The sequence below is a fragment of the Pieris napi genome, chromosome 6 (assembly GCF_905475465.1).
Source record: "Pieris napi chromosome 6, ilPieNapi1.2, whole genome shotgun sequence".
NCBI lineage: Eukaryota > Metazoa > Arthropoda > Insecta > Lepidoptera > Pieridae > Pieris > Pieris napi.
In genome coordinates, this window is record NC_062239.1 from 4153963 (window position 1) to 4172038 (window position 18076).

The following is an 18076-nucleotide window of genomic DNA, read 5'->3' on the forward strand; positions in this document are numbered from 1 at the left end:
AGATACAATTGATGATACAAAACATTAAGGATATATCGATGTTGCCTAGTAATCACAATAAATAATCTAGCAATAATAATTTCGATACTTAACTAACTATACATATTGGAACATTAATCACTTCAATCAAAACGGAATTTTATAAATATTAAGTTATTTTCATATTATAACCACTTGGACTTTGACCCTGTAATAAAACCTAAAATTACTATAAATGCAATAAAACGTCTATCACAAGCGATATTTACAAATAAAATTGATATATACACCCAAATGTATAAAAAACTGCATCAAAGTTAATTTCAAATTTAAGCACGAAAAACAATTTATATAAGAGCGATGAACATTACGTATATTTAAATGCTTTCGCGCAAGTGACCAACAAATTAAGCTTTTTTTTAAATTTTAAACACTTTTTTACATATAATTAAAACAATATACTGTGTAGCTTACATCTTATAAGAAATATTTAATCTATGGTAAATGCCATAGATAATCTACATCAAACAATATAAAGTGCAAGAAAAGCGTGACGCTTACAATCAGGCGACATGCTCAACAAAGGACCGATCTATAACTAACAAATAATAGATTTCCTATTAAGAAATCAGAATCGGCCCCAAAAATATATCACAAATTATAGGGGCAAAATAGACAAAGCAAACATGCATATACAGGAAGTGCTCTGTGTTACAGCGTGTATGGAAGACGCGTTTTGAATCTATAGTCTCCAAACTGCTTTAAATTACGAAACGGACACATATATTACAGATATAGAATGGGTAAAAAATGTTAAACTCGCGTCAGGACAAATTCGTAAGACGGATGTTTTTTTAAAGGATTATGAACCTTCGTGCTATATAGTTACGGTTTTAAGTCATTCGACTTTTTCCTCAGACACATTGATGCATGTGGAATTGAACCTTAAGTCAATACATCAAGGTTTAATTTTGCTAAAATAAAAAATGGTGAATTTTCCTAATTAAATTATTTAATACTAATTTTAATTATTTTGTGTAGGTTTCGGAAGACGGATGGAGAGTAGACAGCTGGCGCAGCGTTTTTAATGTAATATAAATTGTCATGTTTGTGTACGATAGCGCAATAGATAAATATTGTATTCTACCACATAAATGATAGTACTTTTATACTGATACTTAAAGCAATTAGTGTAAAATTATTCCCAAAACATTCCAAAATATCAAAAATGCACAACGTTAATATTCAAGTTTTCACTTTTGCCGGCACCCCAGGAGTGCAACCCGTCGTTTTTTCTGTCAATTATCTTCAAGGGCGAAATCTTTAACTACTAAAAACAAAAGAAAACTAGAAGGTTCGATTTTCAAATTGTATAATAGAATAACTTCAAATCTCTCGTTCAAAACTAGAAGGATTACGTTCGTAATTTAAAATTTGGAGACACGGGATTCAAAACGTCACCAAACCATTCGTTCACTCACTCGTTCACACATAGCGTGTTGCCTACAAACTAGGTGCAATATGGGTAAGGCGGGGCTCACTAAAACAAAGCGAAAACAAACGCGGGAAAAGTGCATCACGTCAAAATAGCTACAAAGTTAATATATTTTTTTTGGGTTTATATGTTTTTAGTGTATTTTCTATAAAAATGCGTTTTACAATAACTACATGATTGGAGTTTTGGAACGCTCCCACGCCGTCGTTCGGAACGGCGTTTGAGTATTCCAACGCTCGATGACGCTCGGCGCCACCTATTTTAAACATTTACCAGCTGACATGAATTACGCACTTTCAGCAAAGAAAAATATGTCAAAACACTACTAACAATTTTATTTCTTGCAACTAGTGAAATCAACTCTACTTGACCATTAATCGATTAGATGTTAGATTATCGCTTAAAACCCCACTATTTACGCGATTGCACTATGTTTTAGTATCACACCCTAATGAAGTTGCCCATCGTACTCACAACGCCATATATCGCTATACGGCGTGGACGTACTTATTTCCCTGAAGCTTCGTACGAATTGTCGTATCCTTGCGAAGGACGTTCGAATTTTGAAATGCGATAGAATTATTTATTTATTCCGTTTATACAAAATAACGTTTAATAGTGCCCAGGAGTAATCTATACGTGATCGGTCGGTGGACTGTTGATTGGTTTGTTTGGTTCAGTAATGGTTGTCTAGAGTTGACATACTGCGGCCTGTTTGGGGCTACACTGAGTCTTCGTCCTCACTGATTGTCTCGCCCGCTTTCTCTTGGGAAATGTTTTGACCTGAAAAATTACAATATTAGTGATCAAACAAGGACTGATAATTATGTTATAATTTTTATGTTTAAAAGGTTAAAATTTATATAGTATAATACTAATCAGATTATTGACGTGACAACGTCTTATAATTCGATGGAGCCGGCTGCACGCACGAAAAAACATGACTCATGCCGCGTTACCTCGCTCTGAGGCGTTCCATTTAAAATTGACATAATTGTATTTATGCGTACAAATAAATGTAACTTGATCAATTCAATTGTGATTTCCATTTAACCTCCTTCTCTATATGCACACAAAATACCTATCAAAGAAATAATTTTTTTTTTTTTTTTTTGAAAAATGCAACCATCCCATCAATATTTTTTTATGACATTGTCACGTTCAACTATCGTCAGTAAACCGACTTTACAGACAACCGATTTTTTTAAATCTATTTTTTAGGTTGTCATCTCACCCTTTTTCGCTGATGAAAGTATGCACTTCTTGCAGCTTATGAAGAAAAAGGAGACACATTGGAATTGGGCGTGGAGGGCATCAGATCCATAGTCTTGCAGACCCATCCCGCTATGTCCACGCGTTCCGCGTCTGCCGAACGGATCCAGCCGTGATTCTGGAAAACACAATTTGTGTGAACCAATTTTATAAATGCAACCTGAAGTTTCAAGCAAGTTTATTATACAATGGAACCGTTTTAATAAAGTCTGTTTCTTTCCATCACAGCGTAAACATAGTTTAGGTAGAGTTTAACAGTGAAGTTGAATAAACCTTTTTACAAAATTTGGTTAAAAAAGAAATAAGAAAAAAAATAGAAAAAACTTTACTATACATAATAAAAAAGGATTTTTAGTTAAAAGGAAACTAGTCACCACAATAGGATTCCCTGTGACATGGTCAACCAGTCTCTTCCATTTGACATATTATCGATACTTGACAATAATTTCTACATAACACTTAAAAAAATGTATTAACTACTGTTGCACAATAAGAAAACTTTCCGTTTGATAGGATAGGTGAAGATGTTGTTTAATATTGTTAGTGAATATGTAAAGTTTTGAGTGGTGAAAAGTTTTAAGAAAGTTTTGACGTGACAATGTCTTATAATTCGATGGAGCCGGCTGCACGCACGAAAAAACATGACTCATGCGGCGTTACCTCGCTCTGAGGCGTTCCATTTAAGGCTTGAAGTGCAAGCGAGAGAGTGGAACGAGCGACAGAGAGGCACAATCGGCCTTCGCGTTCGTCAGCGTTCGACATCTGTCTCTGTCCTACTTGAGTAAGCGATGCGTGACGTTGTCACGTTCAACTATCGTCAGTAAACCGACTTTACAGACAACCGATTTTTTTTAAAGATGAAAGAGCCTCTGAAGGAGCTAACCAAATTAGAGAATCGGACACCAAATAGATGTTTCTAAAGCGTGATCGTACATTTTACGTACGTTCAATGTAGGTTTACTGCTACTAAATTTATTATATTATATAATACTTATTTCTTATTTAACCAAAAAAATCTTACCATAAGCGTCTTAAGGTCAGCGCGCTCATCGGGGTTCTTCTTGAGACAGCGATCTACAAAGTCCGTGAACTCATCAGAAAACACTCCAGTGGGCAACTTGGGTGGCGGCTCATTCACGATATAGTCCAGTAGTTCAAATATAGCCATTGGTCTAGGGGAATTAGGTGCCTGGAATTAATTTTAATCCGTGTGTAAGGATATATTACACCTTTTCAATCTTAGGCACTGGGGACTTTGGGCCGGCAAGTCAATGTATACTGGTTAAAAAAAATTAAAAATAAAATATGTTTACTATGAAATAGAAGATACAGGTATCGTATCAGGTAACTGGGAATGCACATGTACCTAAATATGGAAAGTACCACTTACTGGCTGCAAATAGTAGCTGCTTGGATACTTTATATACTGACCTGTCCAGGTGAATGATCTTCATTCTGTCCACCAAATATAGAAGCCAGTGTTTTAGCATCAGGCGGGGGTATGGGGTACATGCCTATTGCCATCTCCACAAGGGACAGTCCCAGAGACCATATGTCTGATTGAACCGAATAATGTGTGCCTTGAAGACGTTCAGGCTGTAATTCGATTCAATAATGTATTATTTAAAATGCGTTTAATTATTATAAAATAAAATAGCTTTTATTTCTCTTCTTCGTATGAGAATCATATTATTATATGAAGGTCCACTCCAATAAGGACCAGCTTTCCCTTATCCCTATGTTTTTGATTTTATCGTCCCAACTTGCCTAAGGCCTTCCTGGTTTTCTATTCCAAAGGGCTGATTACGTTTAATTATTAAATAATGTCAGAGACAATCATGTTACCAATTTTTACACCAATCAAAGGCACTTAAAGCATATTTAAACAAATTTATAGGTATAGGTATTAAGAGTGTGCTTTAACAATTATTTGCTTCAATGATAGGATTAAACATTTTTAGAAGAAAATTAACTTACAGACATATAACTCCTAGTGCCGACAAACGAGTTGGCCATAGAATCAATAAGCTGCCCAGAGACACCAAAGTCGCAAATCTTGATCTCACCATTACTGTTCACCAAAATATTGGACGGCTTCACATCTCTGTGCATAATTGCATGTTTGTCTCGCAAATAACTCAGACCTTTGAGAACTGCTGATGTTATTGTTCCTGAAAGTTTTTTTCATAATTTGTTAGATTAGGTTAGTCTTGCAGTCATCTGTGGTCTAAGAAACACTTGCAACGGATAAAATTATATGTTTAAGGCTATATTAATATATATTTTTTAAATTTCATACATCACTAGCATGCTTTATGTATCATTACTATAATTTTAGGAACTTAAGACCCTTTTCAAAAACTTTTTCAAGTAACTTAGGTAAGAATTGTTCATTAATCGCGGTCTCCACTTCTAAAGATCGTGTTGGTATCTTGGCGTGAGACCCCAAGGCCAATCCCCCATTCGCTTGACCAACCTAGTTAAGCTCTTTGCAGGAATACTATTATTACACAAGTGCTAAGGCTTGTTGAAGACAGGATAATAAGACTAAAGAAGCTCGAGAAACTTCGGTAAACCACTGAAGAAAGACGAGTTGCTCAGAATTAACATTTTCGTCTTTTTTGCTGCCCGAGGAACCCTGAATCTCTAACACCACATTTTATGGGCTTCTATCCTCCTCAGATGCTTTCAAGTCTATATCAAGTTTCAGTGCCGTATAAGAAAATGGGAACCTAGTGCCACAACCAATCTTTTGGACTGGACCAAGTCAAACCTTTTGTAGCTTACAGCTAATATGATCAAGAATCACTGCTTGCATGAATAATGTACAGTTAACATACAATCACCTTACAATTTACATTATTTATAGATGGCTAGAATAAACCATGACTCACCTAATACAGATTCAGGAATCCTACCAGCCTTCTTCAAAATTAAATCCAGTGATCCACCATCCATATATTCCATGCATATAGAAATTTCACCGTCACTATAGAATGCTCCATAAAAACCCACAATATGTGCGAAATTACACTCATGCAAAACTTTCAGCTCTCTTATAATTTGCTTTTTTATGGCTGGCTTTACTTCCAGATGTATGAGCTTACGAGCCATGATAAGACCAGTTGATTTGTGACGTACTTTCATCACCACACCACCATTTCCTTGACCTGAAAATGTGAAGAATTATAAAGCAGATTTAACTAATGCAATATAATAGTTACATTTCTTAGTTTTTGATATATTGATGACAATGAGCAATGTTTCTTATACAAATTGGACTAAAAATAATTTGAATGTATTTAGTGTTGATGTATTTAATATGTTGTCACTACTACAATAGTCATGTAGGCTACAGATCTAATAAAGTCTGAAGTAAGTAGCTGAAGTAGCTTCAGTCAGTATGTTTTATTCACATATTTTACATACTCATAAATGTTACATATTTTTTTGGCTTATGCCTATGGCCTATGCCTACTGTATGATTAAGTAGTAGCTTTAGACATGTGTGATAAATAAGAATAAGTCACACATTTGACTCATTAAGATGATAATTGCATGACTATTATACCCAGTTCGCCAAGTTTCTCGAAGTCATCATCGCTTAGCTCTCCGATCTTTTCTTTCTGACATAAAAATACTTCTATTCTTCTCCTTTGTGTGTCATCCATCTCTATTTGCTCCAATCTCTCAGTCAAAGCTTCAATACTAGTCTTTGACTTCCCAGCTAGGCCTTGCCTCCTGACAAATGATAATATGAAGATTTGGTTTATTACAGTCAAAACCGTTTACGACGCCGTCATTTAGAACAACATACCGGTTATATTGACCAAAATCAAAGGTCCCGGCTGAATTCTATTGTATTGGGTACTTAATAACAATGTCATTGGTTGTTAAGACTATTAGTTTTTACGACCTAATATGAGAAGTCATTCGATGTTGTTATAACAGATTTTGCTACCATTAACTAGTTTTTTAGAGTTTCTAATAAAAATTTTCAACACTACTTCACATTTACTAAAATAAAATTCTTCAACAAATAAGTATATTGCAGTAGAGCAAGGAAATGTTGTCAGCATTTAAGATAAACACTGTCACAATAACCATATTTTTTTAAATTTGTTTTAGTCATTTATTTCTCCATTTTTTATTATTATGACTATGTAGATTAAGAATATTGCTAATACTCTGTATTTGTGTGTTATAAATCAGATGTTACTGAAAATCAATAGAATAACACAATTACAGATTAGAATCTTTAATGGCAAACAAATGTGGAATTTGTAGACAATAACCTATTCTGTAATAAACTATTTTCAAGGCATAGAAACTTTAATTATTCTTAAATAAATGTAAGATGCAACATTTCTGTCCTTTCATGATGTACTTAAGTAAAATACCACAAAATGTTTTAGTATAAGAACAATAGGGTGATATCATTAAAAATACAACATGCAACAGGTTTTATCACTTTTTTTAAATAAAAGTGGACTTTTATCAGACTTGGAGCACTTTTATCAGATCCAGTTTTGTAAAGTGTGTTATTAATTAAATGTTGTTAGTCATTGTTTAAGCTAAGTATCCTTTGTTGAACCAAGCTACTTCTATTAATCTTTGTTAAGGGCAATAAATTCTATAGAATTATTTAATCAACAATATGAAATTAAGTATTAATGCACTTAGCAAATGTATGGAAGCAAAAAATTTAGTATTATGTCACAACTATACTTACTCTGAAGCTGTTGCAGATTTCAGCTGGGGAGTCATATTAGACGGAGTTACTGCCGGAGCTGTGTCTATAGACCCCGGTGGTAGGGTCAAATTTAATTTATTCTTCGACATTTTGCTCATTTTTAAATGATTTTTGTCAAGGCATCTACACAAATTAATAACTTCACTATTAAAACGTTCAGACTAAATTTCTAATTGTTCTAACAATAAAAATAAAACAGTCGACGTCACTTTTTTTACCATTAAAAAACCATTATTATTTAAACATTCGGCGCACGATATAAAAAAATATAAATTATTCATTCGATTCGCACTTATACAAATCGTTTTCTTTGAACTTTGAAGTTTTGTCAATGCTCACAAGTGTCAACCGTCAGCATTAAATCGTGTTTATAAATATGTGGCAAGAGCGAAAGAAAATATACTATTATAATCTGTAGTTAAAGTTGTTATAAAAGTCAAATTGTCAAGTATTTGTCACTTGCATATGTTTTTTTATGTCAGAATTTCCCGCGTTTGCTTGTTAATTGAAAAAGAAAACTTTTATTTTTGTTGTTTGAAACTTGTGTTATTCTTACGGTAATTGTCTAAAAGTTCATTCAAGCTATGTGATTATTACGGTACGTTAAAGACACCTTACCAACTATATTTCATTGAAATATATTAAGTAATTTAGTCAATATATTGATACATTACAAAACTTATTATGAAACCACAAAAGTCACCTGGTAATGAAGAAGTGACGCCTTCAAAAAAAATTCTTAAACAAGCTCGACTTCCATTTCAAATTTTGTCAGAAACTTCACCAAAGCCAGATGAAGTTTCCACTAGAAAGAGAAAACTGTCTGCACCGGAACATGAGCCTATCACGAAAATTGGAAAAATTACAAAAGAAAACGATATCCAGGACTCAGTGATAGTGAGTGATGATGATAGCAAAGATGGTTCAAAAGAATTTGTTTCTGGAGACAATGTGATTAAAAAATTCAATCCTTTTGTTAAATTGGTTGATACGGCTTGGAAAAAGAAACAGAAATCAAAAACAGCTAAAAAGAAGAAAGATAAGAAAAATGAACCTTTAGAAAATGACTCAACAGACAATGGAAATAAGGACAGTGATAATGGAATGGATGTTGATGAAGTTCAACACACAGATCAAACTATTAGTAAATCACAGACGAAACAATTAAATGATATAGTTGAAAACTTGGATATTCAGAAGTCAAATGATATAATAACCTTAGAAGACTCTAATGATGTAGCAGAAGTCAGGTCTAATGACAAAAACAGTGATGATGATATTTTAATTGAAAGTGATTGTGAAGAATCTAAAAAGGAAGAAGATTCTGTAAGCAATATAGACAGTAAAGCTACAAGTCCTGTGACTCCCAGAAGAACACCTAGACGTAAAGTAGAAAATGGTAAAAAGAGTCTAAATATGTCTCAAACAACAGACGACTCAGGCTCTAACCAAAACACCCCTAAGAGGAATACAAGAAGTTCGTCACTAGTAAAAAGTGAAGGAGATGTATCAATGACTGAAAATTCTAGTACTAATTTAACACCAAAACAGGTTTGTAATAAATTAATTTTAAAATATTTATGTCAAACTAAGAATAAGCAAAATATGTGATGACATAGTTTTAAAATAATGTAATAATTAAGTATGTAAGATTAATTTTGATGCCATTGCGTGTGGCAGAATATGAGACTAAAATCGGATTAAACTATCTATGTATTATTGTTCCCACACATTATTCTGCCAATTAAAGAATTATTGTTATAGTTACAGAAAAAGCTGGAACATGCTAAAAAGAGAGAGGAACGGGAAAAGAAAAAACAACAAGAAAAAGAGGAAAAAGAGAGAGTAAAACAGGAAAAGGAGACACAAAGAAAAAAAGAAAAAGAGGAAAAAGAAGAGGCTAAGAGACGAGAACGAGAAGAAAAAGAAGAGCAAAAGAAAAAAGAAAGGGAAGAAAAGGAAAAACAGAAAGAGTTAGAGAAAAGTGAGTATCTCTTAGTGTTATTAAGACTAATCTAGACTTATATTATGTGAGCATAGAATAAAATGAATTAAAATATTCTTACATAAAGTTAGAACATTTAAATTTAAAGATATGTCTTTAATGTTTGTGGGAATGTGTTTTTATTGTGATTTGTAAAGGTGGGAACTGACCAACGTTACGAGGTGTAATGTAACATGTAATGTAATGTTACACAGCGAGCATTCGTGCAGTCAGTACGTAGTGTTACGTCGTGTTTCCCCGCAACACGACGTACTGACTACACGAATGCTCGCTGTGTAACATTACATTACATGTTACATTACACCTCGTAACGTTGGTCAGTTCCCACCTTAACACAATAAAATCGAATAAATGTTAAAGACTAAATTGGTTATAAAATAATTTATGTAACTGTCTCAACTACTTTATGTAGTATGCATTTAATTGAGACAGTTACATAGATTATTTTACAACCAATTTAGTCTTTAACATTTATTAGTTATTAATTGTCTATAATAGTGTTCTAAGGTTCACTGGTGAAAAAGATAAGGTGTTTGTTTACCTTTAAGAAAAATCTTATATTTCTTTCTACACTCTTTAAATTCTAAACTGTGATAGTTTATTTTTGTCTAAATTTAGAATAAATTATATAAAAACACAGGTCCATATTAAAATCTCAAGTCACAATCTTGTCCAGAGAACAAACTATACATCTTAGTTTTAAATATAATTTAGGTGTTCTTTATTACTTCAGAGGTAAGAGAAGAAAAAGAAGAACAGAAGCGTAAGGAAAGAGAGGAGAAAGAAGAGCAAAAAAGGAAGGAAAAAGAAGCAAAAGATGAAGAAAGAAGGAAAAAACAAGAAGCCCTAGAAATGGATAAACTAGAACAGGAGCAGAAAAAAAAGAAAGCGGCAGAGGCATTTGCAAGCTTTTTTGTTCCAAAACAGAAAGCAGATAAAGACCAAACAACTGTATGTCTTAGTAAAAATGATATGCTTTCAAATTTCACAATAAAGGCTGATATGAGATTGGCTCCTACTGTCAGAAATCCCTTAACAGAAGAACGAAGAAGTGAACTGGATATGTTTTTGGAAAGCCAAAATGTTAGAGATCTATATATAATGAATCTAAGGAGTGGTAAATATACTCCAATTGTTTCTGGTGAAAAAACTTGGCCTATTAACGAAAAAGATGATGATGTTGTTATTGTAGGTAAGTACAAACTGAAATACATTTAGAGTGTACAATATTAAAAGTTTTAGTATGCATTAATCAAACTGAAATGGCTTTCTTAAGATATTTTTTGTAACCAAATTGATGTCCTTTTTTAACAATGTTTAAAAGCAAATATTTAATGTAATGATAGATGTTTGTATGAAAAAAATGTACAATAAACATAGAAAACATGGTGCAATGGGTGGCCTTATCGCTACTTACCAATCTCTTCGAAGCAACCCTAAAGAAAGAAAACAGTAAAAAAAGCTTTAAAGCAATATTATATTAAATATATCAACACTATCTAAAGCAATATTATCTTTAACTCTTAAATAAATCATAAGAATATGTCAGAAATATTTATCACATTTAATATTTTATTTTGAAGTATTTTCTTTAGTAAAAATTAATGAATTATTCAACACCTTTCAGAAGACGACTTACCACCAACAGATGGTGCTGGAGAAATCGTCTCATGCGATTTGGGTGTAAGGGAGAAACTTCGGCCGAAACTTCTGAGTTTCCATGAGAACCGAAGACCGCCTTACTGGGGCACATGGAGGAAGAAAAGTGCTTTTATTAAACCAAGGCAACCATTTTCTATGGATCAGGTAACCCAGAAATTTATATTGTAGAGTTGGTTTGTTGAGGGTAATATTAAATATTACTGAACTGATTTTGATAATTCTTTAAGCAGTTAAAAAGGGTACAGTATTCTATGCTTAATAAAAATAAATAAGATTTTATTTAAATAAATTTTTGTTGAAATTTTTTTTTAATTTATTGAAATTTTTAAAATTTTGAATGTATTTTTCAGTATGATATATCATATCCTATCTTAAAATAAGGCTCTATGTAATAAAATATTGGTAAATTGGGAGCTTGGCAATAATTTGTATGAATTTATTGTGTTCTTATACTTTTCATACAAACACAAAACTAAAGTATTTTATGGTATTATTTTAGTAACTATATAGGAACAGACAGAATTCATAATAAATTAATAAACTATATAAGAACAGACAGAATTCATAATCAATTAATAAAACTATATTAATTTCAGAAACAACTGGAGTACGAAGTGGACAGTGATGAGGAATGGGAAGAGGAGGAAGGTGAGAGCATCGAAGGAAGTGCAGCTGGAAGTGACGATGAGGGACCGGATGAGTACGAACTGGACAATGAAGTGTTTGTGCCACACGGATACCTTAGTGATGAGGTATTAGATGTTACATTTAATACATTTTATTAAATATATTTTGGCTTCAGATATCTGTTTAGTGATAATTTTTTTTTTAAATGAAATTCGTGATCATGTGCTGGGTTTGTTACGATATTTTAGACACAATACCAGCATGTATTAAATATGCACATAGAAAAGCATTGGTCATCGGAGTTCGAACCTACGACCTCGGGTATGAGAGTGGCACACTCCAGCCACAGCAAACAATTCTCCAATTTTATTGACATAAAAATGTTTAAGGTTTTAATCATGTTACATGTTGAAGACATTATCAGCAAGTTTATACTGAACCAATCTGTTCAGTAGTTTTTGAGTTAATCCAAAACAAATAAAAATCTAATTCTAGAAGAAGTTTAGTATTGTTTAGTTTGGTTTCCACTGTATCTTTCCGCTGTCATCGCAATTTCATCTGCCAATCCACCACAAAGGTATTTTTATCTAATTAATGACGAGTCGCTTTAAAGTAAGACGTTTTACTTTGTTTTGGTTAATTTTTGTACGATTATTTATATGTACACGGTAATATTTCGAATGTTTGAATTAAGGGCTGTTTGTACGAAGTAGACGTTATGAGTCCAAAATTGTTGAAATTTAAAAAGTGCTTATTCTTCATTCAATAATGCGTTTACAAAAAATATTTAATTATATTCCGACCGTGAGCCGCGAATAGTTAATTTATATTTATTTCAAATTCCTATAAAAGATTTGTTGTTTACTTCCAGGAAGCAACAATGGACGACGATGACGTCATGTCCCTTTCACCGGAAACGCAGAAAGCGCGGCTAAAACATTTAGAAGATGAATTCGAGTCTGAATTGAAAAAGCCCACAGAAAAACTAAAACCCAGACTTTACGGCCTATTGTGGGAAACGGAAAATGGAAAACCGGAGAAATGCGTCGACGCCCTTTGGAATTACTTCAGCAAAGTGTCAATGATCATGAATGATCCCCCGATAATGCAGCCAACCAATGAACCTGAGGATAAGAAAAAAGTAAAGAAAAAGAAAGTTTCCGACGCAGAGACAAAAAGCCCTGCGGAAAAGAAGAAGAAGGAGAAAAAAGAGAAAAAAGAACCGAAGGAGAGTAAACAAAAGAGTGAGAAACAAGAGAAAAACCAATTGGGTATTAATGCTTTTTTGACAAAAGTTAAGAGTTCATGAGTATTAATGTATTGTTTACATTTTAACTATTTTAATTAAAAACCAATCAATAGTTTCAGGCAAATTTAATTTTTAACCAATTTTTTTAATGTTCAGACATTTTTGAAAAATAGATGTTGACCCAGAAAAACTTTTAAATATGACGTATAGATGGCGCTTTATTATTTGTACTCAATGTTAATTTATCTGAAATATATTTATCTTTAATTATGTAAATATTGCCTAATCTCATGTCATGTAAAATATATTATTGTGACAAAAATGTTTTTATTTTAATCTATTATTCAATAGAATAGCTAAGGTCAACCGTTGTCAAGAGACTAGCTGATTAGTGGTAATAATAATAATGTAGAAAAATATCCTAGACTAAGTAAGAAATAAAGGGTTATTTTATTTATACACATGAAAATGATTTTCCTAATATTTTATATAAACCAAAGAATTCAGACCTGGGGGTTGATCGGAGCCCAAACAAAGCACTAATTATGATTAAGTTTTCTTCTACTTCTGAAATTACACTATGACAATTCCTTAGCAGTTGTCTTGGTCGTGGTTGTAATGCAACCTCAGAGGGTATAGGCTTTAGTGGGCTACAACGATTTTATGGGCATAGTACAGTAGTAACAGTAAGAAAATTAATTATCACCAACTTTTATAAAACCTTTGGGGCAGTCCATTAATCACGTGATGTTTTTTTAACCCTTCCCTCGCCCATGATGATACGTGGTGAGGTTTGAGACTACCCTCCGCCAAAAATCACGTGTATTTTTAGTACCTACAGAGAATATTAATTTTTTTTATAATATTATTTTTAAGTACCGGTATAAAGTATAATCTAATCCTATTCTAGAAAATTAAGGACTGTGATAAAAATGTCAGGACAGAAAGGTTGCAGGTTGTGACTGGCATAAAAATAATATTAAGCAAGTGAGTTGTTGGCGCTTTGTTGAAGATCAACGTCGGTTTCATCAATCCACTTGGCATCATCACGCGCACTACGCAAAGAATCTCCCGATCTACTGATCGATCGTTTTTCAAGCCGCTCTTCGGTTTAGAAATCACGCGTTTGACGAGAAAATACGTACACGTGATATCTTACTATACATTCCCCCACCCTCCCCCTTGTGATATTTCGTGATTTTTTCGCGGAACCCCTCCGCCCCTTTCGAACCTCACGTGATTAATGGACCTTTAAGCGTTGGCTTCATATTTCTGTGTCTGGTTTCGTGATAATTTTTTTTTCTTCTATGCCTGACAAAACATTGTCAGTGATGTTTTTTAGGTCTAAGTTGGATTTTTCAAGACATTTAAACATGAGCTAATATTAAATGTTCAAGGAAGAAATTGATGCGCAGCCGTAATTCGAATGCAGAACTTACCCCTAACTGGAAATAAACTATTATAGCGTAATGACGCTAATTTAATCACAATTATAACGATTTAGTTTCTATCAAGTCTTGTATATGATCTTATGAAATTAAAGAATATATAATTAATTTGATATTTAGGTATATTGTACTATAGGAACTTAAACAATAAAGATATACCTACGCATACAAAATCACGAAAAATATATTTACTTATGTAGAGTAGTTACATAAATATATTATAAAAATAAAATAATGTATACGAATAATATATAATAAAATACATAAAAATAAATAAATCAGTGGCGCCACATCCTTTTTAGGTCTGGGCCTCTGATTTCTGTATGTTTTATGATCATTTTTCAAACTAATAGGTTAGGTTAGTGCAAGACTGTAGGTGAACAGATTCCCCTTGGCGTCGCCTTTTTGTGTCTAAAGCAAACCGGTTTCCTCACGATGTTTATGTGAATAGAAAGAAATTCCATTGGTGCACAGCCGTAGATGGAACCTAACTCAGGGATGAGAGTCGCACGCTGAAGTCACTAGGCCAACAGCACTAGTATAATAAACAATATATTAAAACAAAAACTTTTTGAATCTACCAAAAGGCCAAAAACAATTAACAATTTAAAAAAAAATTTAAACACGTCATACGTCAACAAAACAACTATTATTAAAAGATTTTTCTAATAAAGTGCTAACGCTACAAATGGGTACAAAAGTGCGAGATGTTGGCGCTTTTCTGAAAAAAATACGAGCAATCCTCTTAGGCAGAGAGCACAACTTACACGGGCGCTTCCCGCCATTCATTTCGCCTAGAACGATTCCGCCTCCCGAAATTCCACGTTGTCCGGATTACAAGTATTCCAACCAATATTATCATGAGCGGAATGCGTTCCATTCCGTTCACCCTCCAGTGGTGGCACCAATCGCCGAGGGACCACCACTTAAAATTGGCGGTCCTGGACCTCTAAAGTCAGATTCTGTAAGTATTTTTGAACATAACTTTTATATAACTACACCCAACAAAAGCCTGGCTACAGTACTAGGGAAGATACGTGGCGCTTTCTTTGACAGCGTGTCGAATTCTCTTATATCCAAATTTACATAAATATCACGTTGATGCAGCTTTTATTTGAGCACTTGGCTTGATAGTTGATACTGTCACCGTAAAATTGTAAACACCGTTAGATTGTAATCTATCTCGCGAGATTATGAACTGTCGAAAGATTGTGAACTCAACGTACTGCTTACAATTTAACGTATCATTATTCGCTAGATTGTAATCTATCTAAGTGAAACCGTCAAATTACAATCTTAAAATTGTCAAATTGTTAACTGTCCGAAGGCTGTCCCTGATTGGTCGGCTTTATAGTAGACCGTTCTATGTCCATAGAGTTAGGAATGAAACACGGGTATCAGTCAAATACACTGAATGCACTTCAAGAATTGTGATCATCATCCGAAGCTGTTACATCCGAAACATCATCCGAAGCTAAGCTAAAATAAAGCTAAGCTAAAGCTCTTTTTTATTGGTCAGATATACAGAATGATGGCTAATCTTGTACGGTTTGTAGATTTGCTTCAATAGTCCGCCTACACCCGGACCTGCTTGGTGGTGGGATGGCCACTGCTATTACGAATGCGCTCCCGACCCTCCACCATTACCAGTAAAACAATCTACGACTCACATCGACCGTCATACTCCCTGTCCCCCTCCTTCTAAGGAATAGCTTATTACAGAGACATTGTTTTGTGGTTTGTCAAAATAGTTATTATTTAATCATACATTGTCTGGATTTTATTATTAAATTTATTTAAAACAGATTATTTATTTCTTACTCGTGGGCTCTGCTGTCCAACAATGAAACAAACATGGAACTGAATTCCAATAATGGTTTTAAATACGTAGTCTAATTTTATCAAAGAACTTGCAATTCAAAATATATAAAGTAAAAAATTACACGAGGAATGTATTACCTCATTCTCCTGATTTTGTCGTTGGTTAAACAGATACTATTTGTCGAAAAATTGTATACATAACATAAGCACTTCTTAGTTGATGAAAACGTGTGCCATTTTCTCGATTTCAAGGTAAAATATAACAAGTAAAAGAATGGATCGTGCCGACCTGAAAAATAGGACAAGGCCAGGGGATAGATAGGGATAACTGATACTCAGTTATCATCTATATATATAAAAATGGAACCCGTTTTCCGTTGTCACGACATAACATGAAAACGGCTTGACCGATTTGTCTGCTTCTTTTTTTATAATATTCCTTGAAGTACGAGGATGGTTCTTACGGAGAGAAAAATTTAAAAAAGTTAGTGAAAAAGTCTAAAAACAACATTTTTCTATATTCCCATACAAAATATTCGTTATAATATTTAAAGGCAATTTGAACTTTAATACCATATCATAAAGTTCAAGTGTTAGTGGAGGGGTTCCGGGAAGGTAAATTTTTATTTTTTGACAGAATTTATTTGTTGTATTATCAACTTTCTTTTTTTTATCTTACTAGTTAGACCGTTGTCCCGAATAGCAGAATAAGTATTTAAAAAAATAAAGAATCGACTGTTAGGCGGTACGATGTTTGCCAGGCCAGCTAGTCCTTAATATAATACGTTAGAGGACTTTCTTCGAAAGGCTTTTTACCTTACTAAGTAGATTTGTTGCAATAAATAGGCCACGTCTTACACAACTACCTACTTAAAACTAAGGTTGAAGGGTACTTTTTAATAAATTTGTAGCATTTATTACATTTTATATAACATTTCTTAGTACAATAACACAGTTATTCGATGTGTTTGTTGTGTTGTGTCACAAGGCTTTGCAGCCCCAAGAGCGCAAAGGGCGGACTTTCAGCACCTTTGCCTACTACCATTTAATAGAGACTGAATCAAGGGGTATTTTATTATTGCTAATAATTTTCATGAACTGTAAGGAATTCTATATTTAGTGTAAAATAGTTGCAAGTCAAGTTAATGTTGCTTAAATGTTCCTGGTATTTTTAAGAACGCACTTAGACTCTATAAAAAACAGCGAGTCAAGTAATAATTCCCTTTTTTACTGTTTTTATACAGTACTAAAATCACGGTGTTCGAATTCAGGACGTCTTCGGAAAATAGACGACGTGAGAAGTTAGTTACAGTTAGTTGAATACATAATATAATGAAAATAGTTGTTTGATATTATTATCTTGGTATATCATTACCATAAGTCAAGGCGAGGTTGTGTAATATCAGACAATGATGCTCTGTCATACATTATTTATTAACACATTTCTTTCGCAAATGCGTGCATAATAAATGTACAAAATAATTTATGCCAGCCGATTTGTACATAAAATAAAATTCAAAAATATAAATTCAATCATCACGTACAATACACATATACTAACATATAGTAAAGCCATGAAGGATTTCCTACATCAAATTCACATTTAATACCTTTTGTTCAGTTCTTCCCGCGATGGGCTGATACATAAAGTAATAATTGTAAAATATGCAGGCAGAAGGCATCTCACGAGGCAGAGTTGCCACCTCAATATACTCACTCTCTTATTTGAAGGCCAATTTCAACATAACGAAGGTGTATTGAAAAT

General features: G+C 33.2%; 2 protein-coding genes across 3 annotated transcripts; one reads left to right on the top strand and one right to left on the bottom strand.

The window, feature by feature from the left end:
• Positions 1–1276: 1276 nt before the first annotated feature.
• On the bottom strand, positions 1277–7828 carry LOC125050204 (dual specificity mitogen-activated protein kinase kinase dSOR1). 2 transcript variants are annotated; one of them, XM_047649889.1, is made up of 9 exons: positions 7718–7828; positions 7479–7622; positions 6318–6487; positions 5641–5916; positions 4724–4917; positions 4178–4342; positions 3768–3935; positions 2709–2864; positions 1277–2257 (listed from the first exon to the last, which is right to left on the bottom strand). In XM_047649889.1, exons 2-8 carry the CDS (start codon positions 7595–7597, stop codon positions 2745–2747), a joined length of 1212 nt encoding a protein of 403 aa, XP_047505845.1. In that variant the 5' UTR covers positions 7598–7622; positions 7718–7828; the 3' UTR covers positions 1277–2257; positions 2709–2744. The 2 variants fall into 2 exon arrangements, with proteins under 2 accessions (XP_047505845.1, XP_047505844.1); XM_047649888.1 differs by having other exon boundaries at positions 7479–7824.
• A 141-nt stretch (positions 7829–7969) lies between these two features.
• Positions 7970–13154, top strand: LOC125050203 (chromatin assembly factor 1 subunit A). The gene is made up of 6 exons (XM_047649887.1): positions 7970–9050; positions 9264–9483; positions 10238–10696; positions 11132–11310; positions 11763–11918; positions 12665–13154. The coding sequence occupies exons 1-6, from the start codon at positions 8184–8186 to the stop codon at positions 13100–13102; spliced, it is 2319 nt and encodes a 772-aa protein (XP_047505843.1). The 5' UTR covers positions 7970–8183; the 3' UTR covers positions 13103–13154.
• The last annotated feature ends 4922 nt before the right edge of the window (positions 13155–18076 follow it).

What these genes read in the sequence shown, in the direction of transcription:
- LOC125050204 (XM_047649889.1), bottom strand. Translation starts at nt 7,597, where the DNA reads ATGAGCAAAATGTCGAAGAATAAATTAAATTTGACCCTACCACCGGGG. An exon ending in AAATCTGCAACAGCTTCAGA is followed by an intron (nt 6,488 to 7,478) that starts GTAAGTATAGTT and finishes ATCATTTGTCAG; the next exon opens with GAGGCAAGGCCTAGCTGGGA. An exon ending in GCACTAGGAGTTATATGTCT is followed by an intron (nt 4,343 to 4,723) that starts GTAAGTTAATTT and finishes ATCGAATTACAG; the next exon opens with CCTGAACGTCTTCAAGGCAC.
- LOC125050203 (XM_047649887.1), top strand. Translation starts at nt 8,184, where the DNA reads ATGAAACCACAAAAGTCACCTGGTAATGAAGAAGTGACGCCTTCAAAA. An exon ending in ACAGAAAGAGTTAGAGAAAA is followed by an intron (nt 9,484 to 10,237) that starts GTGAGTATCTCT and finishes TTATTACTTCAG; the next exon opens with AGGTAAGAGAAGAAAAAGAA. An exon ending in AACCATTTTCTATGGATCAG is followed by an intron (nt 11,311 to 11,762) that starts GTAACCCAGAAA and finishes TATTAATTTCAG; the next exon opens with AAACAACTGGAGTACGAAGT.